Source organism: Zea mays, chromosome 2 (genome assembly GCF_902167145.1).
Source record: "Zea mays cultivar B73 chromosome 2, Zm-B73-REFERENCE-NAM-5.0, whole genome shotgun sequence".
NCBI lineage: Eukaryota > Viridiplantae > Streptophyta > Magnoliopsida > Poales > Poaceae > Zea > Zea mays.
The window spans coordinates 228,660,124-228,683,334 of NC_050097.1; the positions used below are offsets into that span (position 1 = coordinate 228,660,124).

At 41.0% G+C, this 23,211-nt stretch overlaps 2 protein-coding genes across 6 annotated transcripts in view; one reads left to right on the top strand and one right to left on the bottom strand.

The window, feature by feature from the left end:
- The window catches only part of LOC109944429 (GPN-loop GTPase 3-like), a 29,667-nt gene extending 6,669 nt beyond the window's left edge, over nt 1-22,998 (bottom strand). Inside the window, exons 1-5 of one of the 2 annotated variants that reach the window (XM_035965532.1) lie at nt 22,501-22,998; nt 22,009-22,107; nt 21,789-21,919; nt 21,587-21,680; nt 1,984-2,039 (exon numbers count right to left, since the gene is read on the bottom strand). In XM_035965532.1, the coding sequence (XP_035821425.1) occupies nt 1,984-2,039; nt 21,587-21,680; nt 21,789-21,919; nt 22,009-22,107; nt 22,501-22,530 (410 nt within the window). In that variant the 5' untranslated portion in view covers nt 22,531-22,998. Of the gene's footprint in view, nt 1-1,983; nt 2,040-21,586; nt 21,681-21,788; nt 21,920-22,008; nt 22,113-22,500 lie in introns of both variants that reach the window. The other variant, XM_020549188.2, reaches the window with a different exon arrangement.
- Nucleotides 13,311-18,405, top strand: LOC103649371 (uncharacterized). Of its 4 annotated transcripts, none has more exons than XR_004856509.1 (13): nt 13,311-13,377; nt 13,458-14,381; nt 14,455-14,602; nt 14,686-14,942; nt 15,411-15,614; nt 15,689-15,781; nt 15,860-15,958; nt 16,033-16,371; nt 16,508-16,696; nt 16,801-16,967; nt 17,105-17,338; nt 17,419-17,461; nt 18,088-18,405. XR_004856509.1 is itself a non-coding variant. In XM_020548656.2 (13 exons), exons 2-13 carry the CDS (start codon nt 14,160-14,162, stop codon nt 18,105-18,107), a joined length of 2,058 nt encoding a protein of 685 aa, XP_020404245.2. In that variant the 5' UTR covers nt 13,311-13,377; nt 13,458-14,159; the 3' UTR covers nt 18,108-18,405. The 4 variants fall into 4 exon arrangements, 2 of the variants coding, with proteins under 2 accessions (XP_020404245.2, XP_020404246.1); XM_020548656.2 differs by having other exon boundaries at nt 16,801-17,010; XR_004856510.1 differs by lacking the exon at nt 13,311-13,377 and having other exon boundaries at nt 14,230-14,381; nt 14,689-14,942.
- Nucleotides 22,999-23,211: the final 213 nt, after the last annotated feature.

Sequence of the window (23,211 nt, forward strand, 5' to 3'; positions counted from 1 at the left end):
AAATGCTTCTTCCCTTCTTTGGCGAAAATCATTGTCAGCTCGAATATACTCGTCCATCTTCTGGAGCAGCTTCTCCAAAGTTTGAGGAGGCTTTCTGGCAAAGTACTGAGCTGAAGGTCCCGGCCGAAGCCCCTTGATCATGGCCTCAATGACAATTTCATTGGGCACTGTTGGTGCCTGTGCCCTCAGACACAGGAACCTTCGGACATACGCCTGAAGGTATTCTTCGTGGTCCTGGGTGCACTGGAATAAAGCTTGAGCAGTGACTGGCTTCGTTTGAAACCCTTGGAAGCTGGTTATCAACATGTCCTTGAGCTTTTGCCATGAGGTGATTTTCCCTGGCCGAAGAGAGGAGTACCAGGTTTGTGCAACACTCCTGACAGCTATGACGAAAGACTTTGCCATGACCGCCGTGTTGCCACCATACGAAGATATGGTTGCTTCATAGCTCATCAAGAATTGCTTCGGGTCTGAATGACCGTCGTACATGGGGAGCTAGGGTGGCTTGTAAGACTGTGGCCAAGGTGTAGCCTGCAGTTCTGTTGACAGAGGAGAAGTATCATCAAAAGCAAAATTTCCATGATGGAAATCTTCATACCAGTCGTCCTCGTTGTAGAAGCCCTCCTGATGAAGCTCTCTGCGTGGAGGCCTTCGGTTCTGGTTATCTTGAGCAAGATGACGAACTTCTTCAGAGGCTTCGTCTATCTGCCTTTGTAGGTCAGCTAGACGAGCCATCTTTTCCTTCTTCCGTTGGACCTGTTGATGGAGCATCTCCAAGTTTTGGATTTCTTGATCCAAGTCGTCCTCCGGAGGCGTTGGACTGGTGGCCTTCCTCTTCTGGCTTTGGGCCTCCCTGAGAGAAAGGACATCCTGATTGGGATCCAGCGGCTGCAGAGTGACAGCCCCTGTGGCTGAAGCTTTCTTCGGCGGCATGACGAAGGTGATGCTTGCCGAAGATGTTCAAAACTCAAAAAATGGACGTGAGTTCACCGGAGGTGGGCGCCAATGTTGGAGACTTGTTCTCAAATGCTTCGAATTAAGAACAAGGCAACATAAAAAGTGTTAAATGTTAAATTCCTTCGTCCTTCAAGACATTATGTCCCTTCGGATATAATGAATTCTGGACGAAGGTTATGAAGGAAGAGACCTTCGTAAGCTCGACAGATGATAAAGGAGAATACATATACGAAATACGAATAATAATACAGATATTATTATCAACTTATTTTTATTTTGCATTATCAAATTCATAATAACAAATTATAAATGTACCTTCAAATTGACGAAAGGTAAAGGTAAAGGCGTGATGCGAAAAGCAAATGCCAAGTCAGCCTAAACAATACGGGAGTACTGTTCATCTATTTATAGGCACAGGATGCAACCCGTGGAGAATTACATTAATGCCCTTTACATTTATCAATAACTTTATAGTAATTCTTCGAGGTCTAATTTGGCTTTTCATCATATAAGTCGGTTCCCCTTTCCTGCTGTCATACCGAAGCTTTTTCTGCGCATAGCTTCGTGATCATCTTATCCTTCGTCATGATCGCCTTCCGTCCTACTCAAGCTTCGTCTTGACCATATTCTTGTATACTCGTGACCCGATTCCGAAGATACCTGTTCACATATTTCACTTGGAAAACATTGTCAAATCATGTTTTTGAGGACCTTCGGAAGCCGAAGGCCCCAACAGACATTTTGCATAAATATCCATAAATATCATGGCAAAAGAAATGTCAGCAAGGAAGAACGAATCGGTGAGAGAATTCATTTCAAACTAGCCAAGTCCCCTTCCTTTTCATTCAAACCCCCCATATATCCTGTTGCGGTCTTTCATAAAGTTGCCAGATTCTAGGGTCGAATCAAACATGATTTTGTAACAGCACGAGAACACGCAATAGATTACTACTGCATCAGTGTCTTCTAGGTCAAATGTGGTATATGAAATGTGGATCTGTAGGCAATATTAGAAGAAAAAATCACATGCTTTCCTTTCTCAAATCAAGTGGAATGAAATTAACCATGCTGTAATCATCAACCTACACAATGGAATTTAGATTAATATTGCAAGTTGGTAGCACCAAAATAAGATGCTAAAAATATTAAATGACACGCTGAAGGAAGTGATACAATTAGAATATTGGAATTGGTTCACGAACAAAGGAGAGAAGAATATAGCACGCTATCCTAGAAAAAATAATTAAACAAGCATGCAAATAAATACATCTTCTTGCTTGTACAACTTTATATCAATGTTTCCGAGCTTGTGGTCAAGCACAAAGAAACTAACTACTTCAATTGGTTCAGACAATAATGACTTATGCGGCTTCCAATGGAACACATATGGACGTAAAGTATTCAATTATATTACTATTTACTAGATTAAAAAATAAAGCTACCAGAAATCCATGTGAGAATCTCTGACAATCTAAATTTCCTAAGACATCCACAATCTGAATTTCCTAAGACATCCACAGATTTGGCAGTATTTGAATCGAGCTTTCCACGGCCAAGAATCGGTGATAGATTCCACTTCCCATCCATAAATAAATAAAACAAAGGTGAATTGCCCATGGTCCATTGGACGACAACGAACATGACACATGCACCATTAAATTTGAAACACACTAAAGCTGTTGTAACTGTATCTGGCTTATAAGACATAAGCACCAAGGAAGACGATCTGTTCCATGGTAGTACTGAAAGGGAAATAGGGTCAAATCTTTTCCAATTGAATTTTGGTGGTTGAATTGCCCAACACAAATTATTGGACTAACTAGTTTGCTCTAGAATATATGTTCTACAGGTGCCAAAGGTTCACAACAAACCAATACAAAGATAAAAGAAAGGGTTTAAAACAAAGGAGCAAACTATACCGAAGGCAGCCGTGGTCTGGCGCACCGGACTGTTCGGTGCACCAGGGAGAATCAAATCAAACTTGCTAGCCTCGGGAATCTAGGGAGGCCGCTCCGCTATAATTCACTGGACTGTCCGGTGTAACACCGGACTGCCCGGTGTGTCAGCGGAGCAACGGTTACTTCGCGCCAACGGTCGTCTGTAAGTGAACAGTGAAAGCAAACAGTGCGCAGAAGTCAGAGCAGGCGCCAGAAGGCGCACCGGACAGTGAACAGGACATGTTCGGTGCACCACATGACAGAAGCCTTCACCAACGGCCATATTGGTGGTTGAGGCTGTAAATACCCCCCAACCACCACACTTCAAGGCATCCAAGCATTCACTACACCTCATTCAATACAAGAGTAATACACAACACTCCAATACACAAATCAAAGCCTTCGATCAAATCAAAGTCCCCAATTCAACTCTAGTTCTTAGGACTTGTGAGGAGATCGACTTGTGTTCTTTTGTTGCTCTTGTTGCTTGGTTGGCTTTCTTCTTTCTCTCATTCTTACTCTCAAAATCTTGTAAGCGAAGCAAGAGACACCAATTGTGTGGTGGTCCTTGCAGGGTCTAAGTGACCCGGGAAATCAAGGAAGAAAGCTCACTCGGTCTAGGTGACCGTTTGAGAGAGGGAAAGGGTTGAAAGAGACCCGGTCTTTGTGATCACCTCAACGGGGAGTAGGTTTGCAAGAACCGAACCTCGGTAAAACAAATCACCTCGTCTCACTCTTCATTTGCTTGTGATTTGTTTTCTCCCTCTATTTCGGACTCAATTATATTTCTAAAGCTAACCCCGGCTTGTAGTTGTGCTTAAGTTTATAATTTTCAGATTCTGCCTATTCACCCCCTCTAGGCGACTTTCAATTGGTATCAAAGCACGGTGCTTCATTAGAGCCTAACGCTCGAAGTGATGTCGGGAGAACACGCCAAGAAGGAGATGGTGACCGGCGAGAAGCCCGCCACAAGCCATGGGAAGGCTCCATCAGGAGAGTCCCGCAACAATAAGAAGGAGGAATCACCTCCTCACAAATCGCATCGGAGTGGTGAGAAGAAAAAGAAGATGAAGAAGGTGGTCTACTACGAGACCGATTCTTCGTTGCCATCCACCTCCGGCTCCGACGCGCCGTCCGTCACTTCAAAGCGCCATGAGCGCAAGAAGTTTAGTAACATTCCCCTACGCTACCATCGCACTCCTAAAAATACTCCCTTACTTTCCGTCCCATTAGGTAAACCACCGGCTTTTGATGGTGAAGATTATTCTAAGTGGAGTGAAATGATGAAATTTCACCTAACCTCACTCCACACAAGTATATGGGACGTTGTTGAATTTGGAGTACAGGTACCATCCGTAGGGGATGAAGACTATGATGCGGACGAAGTCGCCCAAATCCAACACCTCAATTCCCAAGCAACCACTATACTCCTCACCTCTCTAAGTCGAGAGGAGTATAATAAGGTGCAAGGATTGAAGAGTGCCAAAGAGATTTGGGACGTGCTCAAGACCGCGCACGAAGGTGATGAGGTGACCAAGATCACCAAGAGGAAAACGATCGAGGGGGATCTCGGTCGCTTCATGCTCAACCAAGGAGAAGACCCGCAAGCCATGTACAACCGGCTTAAAACCTTGGTGAACCAAGTGCGCAACCTCGGGAGCACCAAGTGGGATGACCATGAGATGGTCAAGGTTATTCTTGGATCACTCGTATTTCTTAACCCCACTCAAGTTCAATTAATTCATGGTGATCCAAGATATAAACTAATGTCTCCCGAGGAAGTAATAGGAAAATTTGTGAGCTTTGAGTTGATTATCAAAGGCTCCAAGAAGATCATCGAGCAAGGTGCCTCCTCCTCCGTACCCGAAGCACAACTCATTGCATTCAAGGCAACGGAGGAGAAGAAAGAAGACTCTACACCGAGTAGGGTCCCCATTGACGCCTCCAAGCTCGACAATGAGGAGATGGCACTCATCATCAAGAGCTTCCGCCAAATCCTCAAGCAAAGGAAGGGGAAAGATTACAAGCCCCGTTCCAAGAAGGTTTGCTACAAATGTGGTAAGCCCAGTCATTTTATCGCTAAATGTCCATTGTCTAGTGATAGTGACAGGGAAAACGACAAAAAGGGGAAAGAGGAAGGAAAAGAAGAAGTATTACAAGAAGAAGGGTGGCGACGCACATGTTTGCCGGGAGTGGGACTCCGACGAGAGCTCCAGCGACTCCTCCGACGACGAGGATGCCGCCAACATCGCCGTCAACAAAGGACTTCTCTTCCCCAACGTCGGCCACAAATTCCTCATGGCAAAGGACGACAAGAAGAAGAAGGTAAAATCAAGATCCTCCACTAAATATGCAACCTCTAGTGATGAGGATAATTCTAGTGATGAGGAGGATAACTTGCTTACTCTTTTTGCAAATCTTAACATGCAACAAAAGGAGAAATTAAATGAATTGATTAGTGCCATTCATGAGAAGGATGAACTCTTGGATAGCCAAGAGGACTTCCTAATCAAAGAAAACAAAAATCATGTTAAGACTAAAAATGCTTATGCTCAGGAGGTAGAGAAAAATAAAAAATTAATTAGTGAGCTAAGTAGTTGCCATGACACTATTTCCAACCTTAGAATTGAGAATGCTAATTTAATTGCTAAGGTTGAGAAGTCAAATATTTGTGATGATTCAATTGTCAATCTTAGAAATGATAATGCTAGTTTAATTGCTAAGATTGATCAATTGAATGCCTCTCTTGCTAGCCTTAGGAATGAGAATGAAAAATTAATTACTAAGGCTAAAGACTTGGATGTTTGCAATGCTTCCATTTCCAATCTTAGAGATGAGAATGCCATTTTACATGCTAAGATTGTTGAATTAAATGATTGCAAACCCTCTACATCTACCGTCGAGCATGTTTCTATTTGCACTAGATGTAGAGATGTTAATGTAGATGCTATCTATGATCACCTTGCTATGATTAAACAACAAAATGATCATATAGCAAAATTAGATGCTAAAATTGTCGAGCATGAACTAGAAAATGAGAAATTTAAATTTGCTCGTAGTATGCTTTAAAATGGGAGACGCCCTGGCATTAAGGATGGCATTGGCTTCCAACAGGGAAACAATGTCAAGCTTAATGCCCCTCCTAAAAGATTGTCTAATTTCGTTAAGGGCAAGGCTCCCATGCGTCAGGATAATGAGGGTTACATTTTGTACCCTGCTGGTTACCCTGAAGATAAAATTAGGAGAATTCATGCCAAGAAGACTCATCTCACCATGCTTTTATTTATAAGAGTGAGGCTTCTAGCTCTAGGTGTTCTACACATATTAAAATGCCTAAGAAGAAATCTCCTACTGCATCAAATGATCATAATGTTTCATTCAAAACTTTTAATGCTTCTTATGTGCTAACTAACAAATCAGGCAAGATAGTTGCCAAATATGTTGGGGCAAACACAAGGGCTCCAAGACTTGTGTTTGGGTACCCAAGGTGCTTGTTTCTAATGTAAAAGGACCCAATACCGTTTGGGTACCTAAGAACAAGGCCTAAATTTGTGTTGTAGGTTTATGCATCCGGGGGCTCAAGTTGGATCATCGATAGCGGGTGCACAAACCATATGACCGGGGAGAAAAGGATGTTCTCCTCCTATGAGAAAAACTAAGATCCCCAAAGAGCGATCACGTTCGGGGATGGAAACCAAGGTTTGGTCAAAGGATTGGGTAAAATTGCTATATCACCTGACCATTCTATTTCCAATGTTTTTCTTGTAGATTCATTAGATTACAACTTGCTTTCCGTTTCTCAATTATGCAAAATGGGTTACAACTGTCTTTTTACGGATATAGGTGTTACTGTCTTTAGAAGAAGTGATGATTCAGTAGCATTTAAGGGAGTATTAGAGGGTCAGCTATACTTAGTTGATTTCAGTAGAGCTGAACTCGATACTTGCTTAATTGCTAAGACTAACATGGGTTGGCTCTGGCATCACCGACTAGCCCACGTTGGGATGAAGAATCTTCACAAGCTTCTAAAGGGAGAGCACATTTTGGGACTAACAAATGTTCATTTTGAGAAAGACAGGATCTGTAGCGCATGTCAAGTAGGGAAGCAAGTTGGTGTTCATCATCCACACAAGAACATCATGACGACTGACAGGCCACTTGAGCTCCTCCACATGGACCTATTCGGCCCGATTGCTTACATAAGCATCGGCGGGAGTAAGTACTGTCTAGTTATTGTGGATGATTATTCTCGCTTTACTTGGGTATTCTTTTTACAGGAAAAATCTCAAACCCAAGAGACTTTGAAAGGATTCTTGAGACGGGATCAAAATGAGTTCGACTTGAGGATCAAGAAAATAAGAAGCGACAACGGGACGGAGTTCAAGAACTCATAAATTGAAGGCTTTCTTGAGGAGGAGGGAATCAAGCATGAGTTCTCTTCTCCCTACACGCCACAACAAAATGGTGTAGTGGAGAGGAAGAATAGAACTCTATTGAACATGGCAAGAACCATGCTTGATGAGTACAAGACTTCGGATCGGTTTTGGGCCGAGGCGGTCAACACCGCTTGCTACGCCATCAACCGGTTGTATCTACATCGAATCCTCAGGAAGACATCTTATGAACTCCTCATCGGTAAAAAGCCCAATGTTTCATATTTTAGAGTCTTTGGTAGCAAATGCTTTATTCTTGTTAAAAGAGGTAGAAAATCTAAATTTGCTCCTAAGGCTGTAGAAGGCTTTTTACTTGGTTATGATTCAAACACAAGGGCATATAGAGTCTTTAACAAGTCCACTGGACTAGTTGAAGTATCTTGTGACATTGTGTTTGATGAGACTAACGGCTCTCAAGTAGAGCAAGTTGATCTTGATGAATAGATGATGAAGAGGCTCTGTGCATCGCGCTAAGGAACATGTCCATTGGGGATGTGTGTCCTAAAGAACCCGAAGAGCCTCCACAAGCACAAGATCAACCATCTTCCTCCATGCAAGCATCTCCACCAACTCAAGATGAGGATGAGGCTCAAGACAATGAAGGAGAAGATCAAGAAGATGAGCCACCTCAAGAGGACGGCAATGATCAAGGGGGAGATGCCAATGATCAAGACAGGGAGGATGAGCAAGACCCAAGGCCGCCACACCCAAGAGTCCACCAAGCAATACAACAAGGTCACCCCGTGAACACCATCCTAGGAGACATTAATAAGGGGGTAACCACTCGATCTCGTGTTGCTCATTTTTGTGAACATTACTCTTTTGTTTCCTCTATTGAACCACACAGGGTAGAGGAAGCACTTCAAGATTCGGATTGGGTGTTGGCGATGCAAGAGGAGCTCAACAACTTCACGAGGAATGAGGTATGGCATTTAGTTCCACGTCCTAACCAAAATGTTGTAGGAACCAAGTGGGTCTTCCGCAACAAACAAGATTAGCATGGTGTGGTGACAAGGAACAAGGCACGACTTGTGGCCAAAGGGTATTCACAAGTCGAAGGTTTGGATTTTGGTGAAACATATGCACCCGTAGCTAGGCTTGAGTCAATTCGTATATTACTTGCCTATGCTACTTACCATGGCTTTAAGCTTTATCAAATGGACGTGAAGAGTGCCTTCCTCAACGGACCTATCAAGGAAGAGGTCTATGTTGAGCAACCTCCTAGCTTTGAAGATAGTGAGTATCCTAACCATGTATATAAACTCTCAAAGGCACTTTATGGGCTCAAGCAAGCCCCAAGAGCATGGTATGAATGCCTTCGAGATTTTCTTATCACTAAAGGCTTCAAAGTCGGCAAGGCCGATCCTACTCTCTTTACTAAGACTATCGAAAATGATTTGTTTGTATGCCAAATTTATGTTGATGATATCATATTTGGGTCTACTAACAAATTTATTTATGAAGAGTTTAGTAGGATCATGATTAAAAAATTCGAGATGTCTATGATGGGGGAGTTGAAGTATTTTCTAGGATTTCAAGTGAAGCAACTCCAAGAGGGCACTTTCATCAGCCAAACAAAGTACATTCAAGATATTCTCACCAAGTTTGGAATGAAGGATGCTAAGCCCATCAAGACACCCATGGGAACCAATGGGCATCTTGACCTCGACACGGGAGGTAAATCCGTAGATCAAAAGGTATACCGGTCGATGATAGAATCTTTATTATATTTATGTGCATCTCGACCGAACATTATGCTTTCCGTATGCATGTGTGCAAGATTTCAAGCCGACCCTAAGGAAGTTCACCTTAGGGCCGTGAAGCGAATCTTGAGATACACTATACCACAACACTAGAATAGCGTCGGACATCAGTCGGTATAAATCAATAATTGTGGACACATGGTCAGTCGGTAAAAATAGTCCACAGATCATGGGTCGGTATAATTAGATTTTCCGACAAATCATTAGTCGGTATATTAGTGTCGAAGTATCCGTCGGCTAAGATATATGTCACAACAGCCCATGTGTCGGCATATAGATTGGGCCATCCCGCGCTAAAAAGCCTGCCTAATTAAACCCTAGCACTTTTCTTTTCGCAACTATCTCAGTCGCCACTCGTTGCTTTCCAATCGACGCCGTCGTACGCTGCAACCAGGGATCCACGGCCACCGTCGCGCGTCGGCCGGGGAGCGCGTCACCGTCGTCGGGCCGTGGACATCGCCGTCGTCGAGGAGCGCGCCACCGTCATCGGGCCGTGGAGCTCGCCGTTGTCGAGGAGTGCGCCACCGTCGTCGGGCCGAAGATTCTGCTCTGCCATTGCTATAGCAGTGCACAAGTTCCAGGTGAGAAGCACTGTTGCTTTGCTTAGGCGTTTTTGTAGCAGTGGAGGTGCGACTTGCGAGCGCCGCAGCTTTGGGACTGGGGTGCGGAGGTGGTGGCAGGGGCGAGCGATGCCAGCCACCAGGAGTAAGGGCAGCATGCGAGCTGGACGGTGCCGTTGTCTGCTATGGACGCGGTCGCTCTGTGCCTCGGCATGCAGCAGAGCTGCTACAGACTCGAAGTGTTGTGTGCTAGCCATTGGTGCGGACGGTTGGGGACTGGGATTTCAGGCCATCCTTTTATAAGTGTTCTTTACTGGTGCTACGACTCAAGTGCGGCTAAGAATCACTTGTTGTTTGATCAAAAACCAAACCACTACTACTCTGCTACCCATTATTAGGTGCTGTTGCTGCAGTGCTACAATGAGGACCGAGAGATTGAGGTGAGAAATTGGGGATTAAGGTGAATGGCTAAGATTTGAGTATTTTACATCGATTCATTGAGGTCAGCCTTGTGAGCACAAGCCTGTGTGTGAGAAGATGACGATCTCAATTTCCCCCAAAATTTTCTATCGAATTAATATATTTCTATCGATTCATTTTACTGTAATGTGACAAGCTCATTTTTGAGGCAGAGAAGTTAATTAGGTCACTCTGCTATAGGTAAAAAGAAACCCCCCTTTTTACATGAAGTGAATCCGGTTTCGATTTTTATAGGAAGCACATGCAATTTTACAAATAATATAGACAAATATAGGTCTTAATTAAAAACTAATATAGATAAGCATGGATACACAGAGGAGCTAATTTCAAAAGTTTGCCGATGTCCTACACAGAGGAGCATGGATAAAACCTGGATCGATGCCGAGGCTAGGTACAAATTAATTACTTCACAAACATTGAATGTGTTGTTAATTGTCAAGTAACATAGAATTTAACATAAATTTGCATGTAGGCACACCAAGGTATATCAACAAGGAGTGAATGGTTTCTTAGCTTTTGCATTTAGGAATTCAGCTATAGGCAACAAAATATTATGCCTTGTAAAAGGTGTTTTAACTCATTTTGGAGAGAGGCAAGTGAAGTACGTGAACACTTGATATGTGATGGGTTTATAAAAGGGTACAAAATATGGAACTTACATGGAGAAGCTAGCTCCTCTTCTGTTAATCAAGGGATTGAGGCTACGGAGGAGTCTAACGAAGATGATGACATATCAGATTTGCTTAGAGATTTAGTTGCCGGTTTAGATGATAGAGGTGATTTTGAGGACAATAGTTCTGTTATTGAGCCTTGTGAAGAGCTAGTTTCCATCCAAAAATTGGTCGCAGAAAATAGCAAAGAGTTATATCCCAGTTGCCAGAAATATACACAATTGCGTTTCCTAATTAGATTACTCCACATCAAACTCCTTGGAGGATGGACCAATAGATCTATGAACCTGCTACTAGATCTACTTAATGATGCCCTTCCTGAGGGTTCAACACTCCCTAAAAGCTTTTATGAAGCTAAGAAATTGGTGAAATCTATAGGAATTGGGTACAACAGTATTCATTCATGTCAAAATGATTGCATTCTCTATTGGAAGGACAATGAAAATTTGGATTCATGCCCAAAATGTAAGGTTTCACGGTGGAAATCAATACGAAAGAGTCTAGATGGGAAACATATCTACAAAGTCCCTAAAAAGGTTCTCCGTTATTTCCCAATCAAGAAAAGACTCCAAAGGTTATTTTTGACCTCTAAAATGGCAAGTCTAACGAGATGGCATGATGAGGACCGGAAAAAAGATGGTTTGCTAAGGCATCCTGCAGATTCACCTTTATGGCAGAACTTTGACCAAAAACATCCTAACTTTGCTGCAGATAGCCGTAATATCCGCCTAGCATTTGCAACTGATGGCTTTAATCCATTTAGGAGCAAGAATGTTAGCTATAGTGTATGGCCTGGTATTTGTATTCCCTACAACTTTCCACCTTCAATGTGCATGAAGCAATCAAATTTTATCCTTTCTTTGCTGATTCCTGGTCGAAATGGACCTGGTAGTGCGATGGATGTCTATTTTCAACCCCTTGTTGATGATCTGCTAGATATGTTTGTCAATGGAGTTAGAACTTATGATGCTTCAAAGGGTGAGTTCTTCAATTTGCGAGCAGCAGTATTGTGGACTATTACTGATTTCCCAGGTCTAGGGTACACGTCCGGATCTATCACCTCTGGTGAAGCAGCATGTCCTGATTGTCACTACCATACTTGTTCACTTAGACTTAGTAATGGCAGCAAGACTTGCTTTATGGATCATCGTATATTCTTGCATGAAAACCACCCATTTAGGTTTGATGCTGATAAATTTGGTGGCAAAACTGAGTTTAGGCCAGCACCTACTCCGCTTTCCGGAGAACAAATTTTAGAGTGCACTAAAGATCTTAATCCAATTTTTGGCAAGGATCCATCCGGAAAAAAACAAGCAAAGCGCAAGAGACGCAAGGAAGGGGAACCATTAGTCATTTTTAAAAAGAGATCTATTTGGTTTAAACTCCCATATTGGAAAGATTTAATGTTGCGACATAATTTTGACTTCATGCACATAGGGAAGAATGTGAGTGAAAGCTTAATTAATACATTTTTGGGCACAGATGGAAAATCGAAGGATAACTTGAATTCTCGGTTGGACCTTTAAGCTCTAGGCATTAGAGGTGATCTTCACCCCATTGAAGTTGAAGACCAATATTATTTACCACCTGCACCTTACTCAATGAGTTCTAATGAGAGAAAGCTATTCTGTCAAGTACTAAAAGGGGTGAAGTTTCCTGAGGGTTATGCATCTGATATACGACATAATGTACATGTTAAAGAGAAAAAGGTATTTGGCCTTAAGAGTCATGAGAGCCACATAATTCTACAACACCTGCTGCCGCTTGCTGTGAGAAAAATATTGCCTGAGGTGGTCAGCGCTGGAGTGATTCGTATAAGTAATTTTTTCAAGAAACTTGCATCACCTGTCATTCGAATCAGCGATATGGAAAGTCTTGAGGCTGATATAGCTGAAACATTGAGCTTTCTTGAGATTGTATTCCCACCTTCTTTTTTTGATATTATGGTACACTTGATGGTACACCTTCCTACCCAAGCAAGGATAGCTGGTCCAGTCCATTTCCGTAGCATGTGGCCAGTAGAGAGGTAATTTTCGTAGACATATTCTACCACAGTGAAAAATATTACACACACAAACATTATAACATTAACAATTTGCTAATTATGTGCATAGGTATTTGATGAGATTGAAGGGTTCTGTTCATACAAAAAGCCACTGTGAGGGATCAATTATGGAGTGGTCTTTGTTTACTGAGTGCCTTACATTTTGTGCTCGGTATTTACATGGTGAGACTCATTTGAACCATCAACTTAGAGATGATGAACAATATAGTACAACTCCTTTCTTCCATTGCATTGGTCGAGGATTAGCTGGGAAGTGCACAGTGAATTTAGACCACAAAACATGGCTACAAGCCCATAGATACGTCTTGTTCAACTACGACAATATAGGTCCTTACTTGGAGTAAGTTTTCTTTATTCTTGTCATTAGATGATCCCTTTCCTGTTGCATTAGAAATGATAAATTGAATTTTACAGCAAGCATGCTCACTATCTCTCCTCAATTGGGGTTCGGAATAAACGAGCGGTCAACCGCATGCAGCATGAATCCTTTCATGAGTGGTTTAGGTTGCATGTAAGTAAGAATAAAACTAAGCATATACTATTTGATATGAAATTACCTTTAACTTTGACACTAGTATTTCAATATCACAGGTGGAAGAAATTGGTGAAGAAGCACCACATGAGATAAAAATTTTAGCTAAGGCACCAATGATGGTTGCACGGCAATATAGTAGTTATACCATTAATGGGTTCAATTTCCACACAAAGTCCTATGATGAGGGTAGGTCTATTCAAAATAGTGGGGTTGTTGTAGTTGCAGAGTCAACATGCTTTGAAGGGGGCAGAAATGATGACATTATTATTGGAAACAAGGCCTATTATGGTATTATAAAGGAAATTCTTGAACTAAACTATCACCACAACGGAAATGTAGTGTTGTTCAAGTGCGATTGGGTTGACAATCGTGTGGAGCACAAATGGGTAAAAACTGATCAATTTGGGATCACAAATGTCAATTTCAAGCATCTGTTCAATACCGGTGAAAAAATATCAGATGAACCATTCATTCTAGCATCACAGGCACTTCAAGTATTCTATGTTCCTGATCCGATTGATACTGAGTGGGCTGCTGTTGTTCAGTCAAAACCTAGGGACTTGTATGATGTGGATGATTTGGAGAACGAGCACACAGATAATTGTAGTGGACAAGCTATGCTTTTTCCCATTCTCAATGGCAATGTGACAGTGGATATTGTAAGAGGTGTTGTCCCTTCTGTTAGAGCAGATATAGATGGTATAATTGTTGGTCCAAAAAAGTCTAAAAAAAGCTCTACGAAGTAAGTAATGTAAAAAATGGTACATGCTGGAAATTTTTACTACCTTGCAAAGATCGCTAATTTGGTGTCCTTCTTTTCAGGAGAAAATATGACAAATGCAAGAAGAAACATTAATGATGCCCCTATAAATGCGTACGAGCAGCAACGGATAGCAATCATTGCAGAAAACAAAAGGAAGCTAGCATCTCTTAATATCCCTACTTTGAAGACCGCGGGTCCATCCGAGAAAAGAACAAAGGTTTTCTCTAAACTACAGGTCCATTGCACATTTTTCATGGTAATATTTACAACATCATGGGGCTTTTTTGTAGAGGACTCATGACACAAGTGTTGTAGCAACCGAAGGTCATAATTTACGTGCAAGGCCACAAAGAAACTATAATGGGAATGAAAATATACAGATCGCTGAAGATCTTGTGATAAATCAATCAGATGGAGACTTTCTATGTGATAATGAAGGTTGTAGTATGCATATTCTCTTGTATCATAAATAAATATATGTTGACCTATTTCAGATTTCTTATGTTTTAAATTACTTGCAGCAGATTTTGAAGACATTCCAAAAAAACGAGCAGGGAAAGGAAGGGGTATTACTAGGCTAGATGACATATTCGCAAGGAAATCTGACATGCCTAAAATAAAAATAACACTAAATGAACATGGTCAGCCTGTTGGAAAAGATTGTAGGAAGTTTTCTAGTGCCATTGGGTGTCTAGTGAGGAAGAAACTATCAGTTGCATGTGCTGATTGGAGGCTGGTTCCTGCTGAAAAGAAGTATGAAGTTTGGACAAGCATTAAGGTATTATATCTATCATTGCTTGTATTGTTTGTGTTGTCAGCTTTTCTTTAGTTTTCTTAAGTAAGTCATCAAGTCATCAGGTAAACCATGGGAATGCATAGCTGGTGTTCACAGAGCCTGTTTATTCTCAAGCTTTTTTTATGCCAAGGGACCTCATAGCTGGTGTGCTTTTTTATGCCAAGGTCCTGTTTATTCTCAAGCTTTATATAAATGAAAAATAGCCCGACAGAAACCACTTCATCAACACTAGAATCGACATTTTGTCCAAACTGCAGGCTGGATACTTCATCTGATGTCTGCTGTATAGAATTCATTTCAGACATATGTTCTAGAATTATATACTCACTGTTGGAGTAGTATTCCCCTGTTTCCTTGCTACTGGTTTTGTTGTGCACTATGACTTGTGTACTAGAGAACATTATATTCCTATGTGGTAAATGACTGTTCAGCTCTTCCATGGTACATTAGGAAATCTATGACATCGATGCTGCTGCCTTCAATTGGTTCCTTGCTAGTGCCGGGAGAAAATGGAAGGAATTCAAGGCAACCCTAAAGGAGCAATACTTTAATGAGAAACTAACAAATGAGGAGCTGAAGACAAAAGTTGGTGACAGAGTTGATGATGATGCTTGGAATTTTCTCACAGAATATTGGATGTCTCCTAACTTTGATGTAAGGAAAAATTAATATATTAAACTGCATTATATAGTGAAAAAGTGTGCTGAATTTATTTATTTCTAACATAGGCTCGCACGGAAATTGCCAAGGTCAATCGCTCAAAGTTGGAGCAACATCATACATCTGGCAGTAAAAGCTTTGCTTGTTCTGGTCATGAAATGGTATGAAGAATTATCTATTCTGTTGTACTTTACTACACTTTTGTTTTGTATTTTCACAACTAAATTAAAACACTTTAGGAAAAGAAACTAGGGCGTCCTCCTCGAAGAGATGAACTTTATATCAAAACACATACAAGAAAAAATGGAGTTCCCTTGGGTCCAGCAGAACCAATAATTGTAAGTGTGTCCCTCAAAAAACTTCAATATTAACACTACTTTTGGTCTATAAACATCCACATTCTTTTTTGTAGAACAAACTTAAAGCAATAGTTGAAGCACGTCCAGAGTTGAAGGAAAGATCAATTCAACAAGGTGATGCCTTTGCTGCCGTTTGTGGAGAAAAGGAACCAAGAGGACGGGTTCGTGTTTTGGGTCTAGGTCCAACTCCTCAAGAAGTTGGTACCCCTGGGTTGAAGTGCTACACACCAACAAGACTTCAAATGGAAGTTTTTGCTCGCAAAAAGCTTGAAAGTGAGAAAGCAGCCTTAGAAAAACGTATAGCGGATATGCAAGAGGAAATGATGGAACGAGAAAGGCAAAATGTTGAAATGGGATCACACAATGATTCAAATTCAAGACTCCATTCGCAGGTGTGCTTTCTATAAATGTTTATTTATTTTATGGTCTTTTTCTATAGTACAGGAAAAGCTACTTAGAACCTTAGGCATGTGTTTCATTAGGCATGTAGATATATAATTATGGTATATATTTTAATCTTTCATGTAGAGCCCAAGAGAGGAGCATATTCACCAGGCGCATGATGCTCAGTTCCAAGAAGATGATGCTTCTCTAGATAACCATTGTGAAGAGGATGAGTACGTGTTTCTCCCCAGGGGTGGTAATATTCGCCCTACAAGCGTGACCACAACTAGGCCAAGAATTGTTTCTGCGACTCGCTTTTCACATGATGCACTTGTAATATTCTCAACTATTCTACAAGTTTGTACCTGTCACTTAAAAATAGTTCAGTTTTATTCATTGACTTAATGCAGTTCTCACAAATATGTTATGTATTTCAGGTTGGGGAAGATGGTGCACAAACATCTGTACCACCCAATGAATGCAACCCGATTCAACCTAAAAGAGCAACCACATCAGTCTGGCCTAGAAATGATGCTGCCACTCGCTTTTCACATGATGTTCGACCAAGAAATGATGCTGCCACTCGCTTTTCACATGATGTTCAGCTAAGAAATGATACTGCCACTCACTTTTCACATGATGCACTAGTAACATTCTCATCTATTCTACAAGTTTGTGCTTCTGATTTAATAGCAGTTCTATCCATTGACTATGTTCTCACAAATATGTTATCTGCTTCAGGTTGGGGAAGATGTGATACTCTATGCAATGTTGAGATCTGATCCTGTGGCAAAGGGAACAATTACTTCAACTAATCCAAACACTGTGCTAGGAGGTGAAAATCTTGGAACACAATTTTGTGAAGTAGTTGTGAATGTTGTGCTAAAAAGGGATGCAGATCTGCCTCGCCCTTATGACCATATGGAGACCATGGGTGATGCTTATATGATGCCTGTTGCATGGCCATACAAGAGAGTAATAACTGCACTTGCCTTTGCTTCTATTTTTCATGTCTTAGTGTAAACAAAGTTTCTAATTGTTGTTATGTTTGATAGATGAAGGTCAGCAAGGCTTCCAAATCATCCCATGTTGCTACTGGTATGGTATTTTGTTTTTTCTTATTCACATGCATAGGACCACATAGCTCTTCCTTTCCACTAGTAGCAAAAGGAAACATCCATCTATAAATACTGCAATCTTGATTAGTGTTAGTTGTTTCGTGTTTGTTTTGCAGAACCTATTATTCTAAATTTCTTATCATGTATCATGTATGGTGCACTCTAAAATGCTATTTCATTTTTTGTTATCTATGTGACTTAGTTTATGTTTCACATTTAATAGATTGCTGAATTAGAACCCTGGACTCCATTATCTACTTATGCAGTGAGCGCCATCAATTAGAACACTAGATTGCTGCTATTTCACATTTGTGTTTTGGTTGGTTCAGAGTTCATAGCACCATCAATTGAGCTGTTGTGCATATGCAGTGAGGAAATAGAGGTTGGGGAAATGAGGGACCTTGTTAGGCTGGGGAAAGATTAGTTGTTTATGCTGGGTGTGGCAGCCCCCTTTCTCTTTGTATAAATAATTATTTGTTGTATGTCCTGATGGGCACTTCCTGGGCTATGAGAGGGAATGATCTCCATATTATTTCTGCAGTTTCCTGCATACTCAATGTTGAGTTGTGGTGCCTTATGTTCATATAGCTACTCATTGCATTTCAGGTAATTCTGGGATATGCTAGGTAGCACATTTGATGGACCAGCTGACAGCAACTTGTTCAAACAGCAAGCATATGGTGTAATGGAGAAGGGTTGTCTTCTTAGTTTGCAGCTTTTGGGTTTCCTACATTAAGACTGTAGTTGTAGCTTTTGGGTTGCAAGCATATGGTGTAATGGAGAATGGTTATAGCTTTTGGGTTGTTGTGTTGACAACTGTAATAGTACTGACTGTGTGCTGTTTGGAAGCGACAATGCACTTTTGCTGCTTGTGCTTGGTACCTTTGTTTCAAAGATTGTTGAACAATTTCTTGTGTGTCCTGAGAAATCAAAATGTTTCTATGCTGATGTTGAATCAATGAATGATTGTGCCAATAATTGTGTGCAAATGGTGAATTGTATTGATAATTTGGGGGTATTATAATAATTAGAAATATATTGTACATATTTTATGTCTGAAAAGTTCGCGTCAAACTGTGGGTCGCTAAAAATGCATATACCGTTTCACTATCAGTCGGTACAACTAGTCACAAACTGCGTGTCGGCACAACCAGGTCGGTCGATATTACTCATTATGGTGTCCGACTATCCGTCGGCATAGATTCGTCGGTCGGCAAAAACTTTTGCCGACGCCAGTATCACCGACCTATACTTGCAGTCGGCATAAGTCTATACCGACTAATCCTCGGTTGCTATAGCCACTTTTAACGACTCTAAAGGAGTTGCTAAATTTGGGTTGTGGTATAGTGATATTTAGTTCAAACACCTAAGTTTGGTCTTTGGTACCCTAAGGGATCCTCTTTTGCTTTATTAGGATATTTCGATGCTGATTGGGCAGGGTGTAAGATTGATAGGAAGAGCACATCAGGGACTTGTCAGTTTCTGGGGAGATCCCTGGTGTCTTGGGCTTCAAAGAAACAAAACTCAGTAGCTCTTTCTACCGCCGAAGTCGAGTACATTGCCGCAGGCCATTGTTGCGCGCAATTACTTTAGATGAGGCAAACCCTTAGGGACTATGGCTACAAATTTAGCAAAGTTCCTCTCCTATGTGACAATGAGAGTGCAATCCGCATGGCGGATAATCCCGTTGAACACAGCTGCACTAAGCACATAGCCATTCGGTATCACTTTTTGAGAGATCACCAACAAAAAAGGGATATCGAGATAGCCTATATTAACACCAAAGATCAATTGGCCGATATCTTTACCAAGCCTTTAGATGGGCAAACCTTTACCAAACTTAGGAATGAGCTAAATATTCTTAATTCTAGGAATATTGGTTGATTCTTTGCACATGTAGCTCATTTATACCTTTGATCATATCTCTCTTCATGTCTATGACTAGTATGTTTTTCAAGTATATTGTTATGCTTAGTCATAGAATTGAAAAGGAAATAGAGTATTCGGCAAAGAAGGCGCTTCCACTCAACTCCATTGATATTTGTCGGTATTCCGTATTATTCTCCACTTTGGTATAATCTTCACTCATCTCTATTTATTTGCCATTGGGGAGAAAGTTAAAGGGCTTATATTTCACTCATAAGTATTAGTTTTTGGCGATTCATGCCAAAGGGGGAGAAAGTATGAGCCCAAAGCAAAAGGACCGCACCACCACCAAATTTTAAAAATGAAGTTTTTCAAATTGATATCTTATTGTGTTCAAAAGGGGGAGAAAGTAGTATCTTCAAAAATTGCAAAAACCCTCTTGAACACTAAGAGGAGAATTTTATTTAGGGGGAGTTTCTGTTTAAGTCAAAGGAAAAGCATTTGAAACAGGGGGAGAAAATTTCAAATCTTGAAAATGCTTCTCTCAAATTTATTCATATTCCTTTGACTATTTGCAAAATGTTTTCAAAAGAATTTTACAAAGGATTTGCAAAAACAAAACTTGTGGTGCGAGCGTAGTCCAAAATTTTAACTAAGAGAAAATCATCCACGCATATCTAGTAGAAATAATTATTGGTTTCAATTCCAAGCAACCTTTGCACTTCCTTATGCAAACTAGTTCAATTCTGCACTTTTATATTTGCTTTGGTTTGTGTTGGCATCAATCACCAAAAAGGGGGAGATTGAAAGGGAAATAGGGTCAAACCTTTTCCAATTGAATTTTGGTGGTTGTATTGCCCAACACAAATTATTGGACTAACTAGTTTGCTCTAGAATATATGTTCTACAGGTGCCAAAGGTTCACAACAAACCAATACAAAGATAAAAGAAAGGGTTCAAAACAAAGGAGCAAAGTATACCGAAGGCAGCCCTGGTCTGGCGCACCGGACTGTCCGGTGTGCCACCGGACAGTGTCCGTTGCACCACCGGACAGTGTTCGGTGCACCAGGGAGAATCAAATCAAACTTGCCAGCCTCGGAAATCTGGGGAGGCCGCTCCGCTATAATTCACCGGACTGTCCGGTGTAACATCGGACTGTCCGGTGTGCCAGCGGAGCAACAGCTACTTCGCGCCAACGGTCGTCTGCAAGTGAACAGTGAAAGCAAACAGTGCGCGCCTGCGCGCGTAGAAGTCAGAGCAGGCGCCAGAAGGCGCACCGAACAGTGAACAGGACCTGTCCGGTGCACCATCGGACTGTCCGGTGGCCTAGTTGTCAGAAGCTCCAACGGTCGGAACCCAATGGCCTGGTGACGTGGCTGGCGCACCAGACAGTGTCCGGTGGCGCACCGGACTGTCCGGTGCGCCATACGACAGAAGCCTTCACCAACGGCCATATTGGTGGTTGAGGCTATAAATACCCCCCAACCACCACACTTCAAGGCATCCAAGCATTCACTACACCTCATTCAATACAAGAGAAATACACAACACTCCAAGACACAAATCAAAGCCTCTGATCAAATCAAAGTCCCCAATTCAATTCTAGTTCTTAGGACTTGTGAGGAGATCGACTTGTGTTCTTTTGTTGCTCTTGTTGCTTGGTTGGCTTTCTTCTTTCTCTCATTCTTACTCTCAAAACCTTGTAAGCGAAGCAAGAGACACCAATTGTGTGGTGGTTCTTGCGGGGTCTAAGTGACCCGGGAAATCAAGGAAGAAAGCTCACTCGGTCTAGGTGACCGTTTGAGAGAGGGAAAGGGTTGAAAGAGACCCGGTCTTTGTGACCACCTCAACAAGGAGTAGGTTTGCAAGAACCGAACCTCGGTAAAACAAATCATCGCGTCTCACTTTTCATTTGCTTGTGATTTGTTTTCTCCCTCTCTTTCAGACTCAATTATATTTCTAACGCTAACCCCGACTTGTAGTTGTGCTTAAGTTTATAATTTTCAGATTCCGCCTATTCACCCCCCCTCTAGGTGACTTTCAAGTACCACATTGAAGGAACATTTGGCTCAAGCTATAATACTTAGCATATCTTAACTTGCCAATGAATTTATATCCAAAGGATATAAACTGAAATGTACAAATCCAACAATTATGGGTGCATGCATCACTAAAGAGCTCTGATAAAAATATTTTAACATTAAATGCTTGTATGAAGGATGATTCATAGTAGGCTTACCAGTTCAGCTAAACACTTGTTCAACTTGCCAAACCAAGGTGCCATCTGCCGATTCAGCTGTGAAAGAAGAACCTGTGCATTTGGGTCCAGGTACCTAGAGCCATTGGAACATTAATACAAACAAGGAAATTCAAACCTTTAGAACTATGCAAGGGAGGAAAGAAATAAAACATTTGCAAGAGAGGAAAGAAATAAAACATACTCTTCTACATCTTTTTTGTTGGAGATCAGATCCATCTTTGAAAGGATGTTGATATGAGGAAGTTCAAGCTGAATCATAGCAGATAGAGAAGCCATGCAACCACTAATGTATTTTGTTACATCGCTGACAAACTGGATCATGAAAAAATAACCGTACTCGGGCTTGGGTTTTGGTTCAATATATATTCATTGTCAAGAAAATTTCTATTCATGATTCAAACCCGTGAATCAAGAAGGTAAACAGCGCAAACGTTGAAAATTTTCCGTTTCAGGTGCTCGACAAAGTTCCGCAGAACTGGAACATGTGTGAAGAGTTCAATCTGGCCTAAAAAGCAACATGCAGAAGCTTATTAACCACTACACATAATGTCAACCCTGTAAATATGTAGTTTTCATGTATATAATAATTATTAGAAAGACATACTCCCTCCGTTCTTTTTTATTTGTCGTGTTTTAGTTCAAAAATGAACTAGCGGACGGCAAATATTCGAACACGGAGATAGTACAAACTAGCATTGTTAAACACAGCAGAGGTAACCCAAAATGGTATTTTGTATATAATTGGTGGACCTGTATAATGCACAAGGCCACAAGCAGTAAAAAGAATGATTGCTTGATTTTTCACATTCATGTAAGTGGCAAGAATAAGTGAGATGAAATTGTGCAACTATTATAAAACAATTAAAGCATGCAAAGATGAATCGAGAATATACCAGGGCAATCAAACACAAGATAATCATCATCTAAGTAGTTCTCTAGCTGTTCATCAAACCAATCATCCAAGCTGTCTTCAAGGTGCCTGAGGTTTTGTTAAGGAAACAGAAAATGAAAGCATAAAATCCTAACAAAACAAACTCCATGAACATAAGGAACAATATCTTCATGAATTATTACATTGTCATAAGTTGGCTATATTAGTCCTTGAGCCAATCCATCCTGCAACATTCTGTCTCATCAGTTTACATCCAATGATTGCATGATCACATTTTACAGGGCTTATGTTCTAATGGTCAAAGTAATGAATCGTGCCCTTTAAAATAATATGTAATAAATGTTGAAACTCAAAATATCAGTCTCACAGAACAAACAAGTGCAAAAAAAGGTAAAGCAAATCCAGTTTTAGCTCATAACAGTCTGCCTTTGCAGGTCCAACCCATTAGCAAGCAATAAGTGTAAAAATGCACCAGCAGAAGTGCATTAGTTCAGAACTAGAATCCTTCGGATACAAGGAAAATAATTAAAAGGTTCTAATGATAAAACTTACAAGTTTTAGAGGTCCATAATTTCGAGGAACAGATATCTTAAGCACTTCATTCCATACCGGATTCAGATCACTTATTTTAACCGTTGATTGAGCTTTCTGCAGTTAGAACCAATTGTTGAATTTTTGGAGCAAAACTAACAGGATAAATAAAATGATTTGT

Excerpts from the sequence above, each read along its gene's own strand:
- LOC103649371 (XM_020548656.2), top strand. The coding sequence starts at position 14,160 with ATGGTACATGCTGGAAATTTTTACTACCTTGCAAAGATCGCTAATTTG. Across the intron at positions 14,943-15,410 it reads AAGTTTGGACAAGCATTAAG|GAAATCTATGACATCGATGC; the intron begins GTATTATATCTA and ends ATGGTACATTAG. Across the intron at positions 17,011-17,104 it reads ACTTTTCACATGATGCACTA|GTTGGGGAAGATGTGATACT; the intron begins GTAACATTCTCA and ends TATCTGCTTCAG.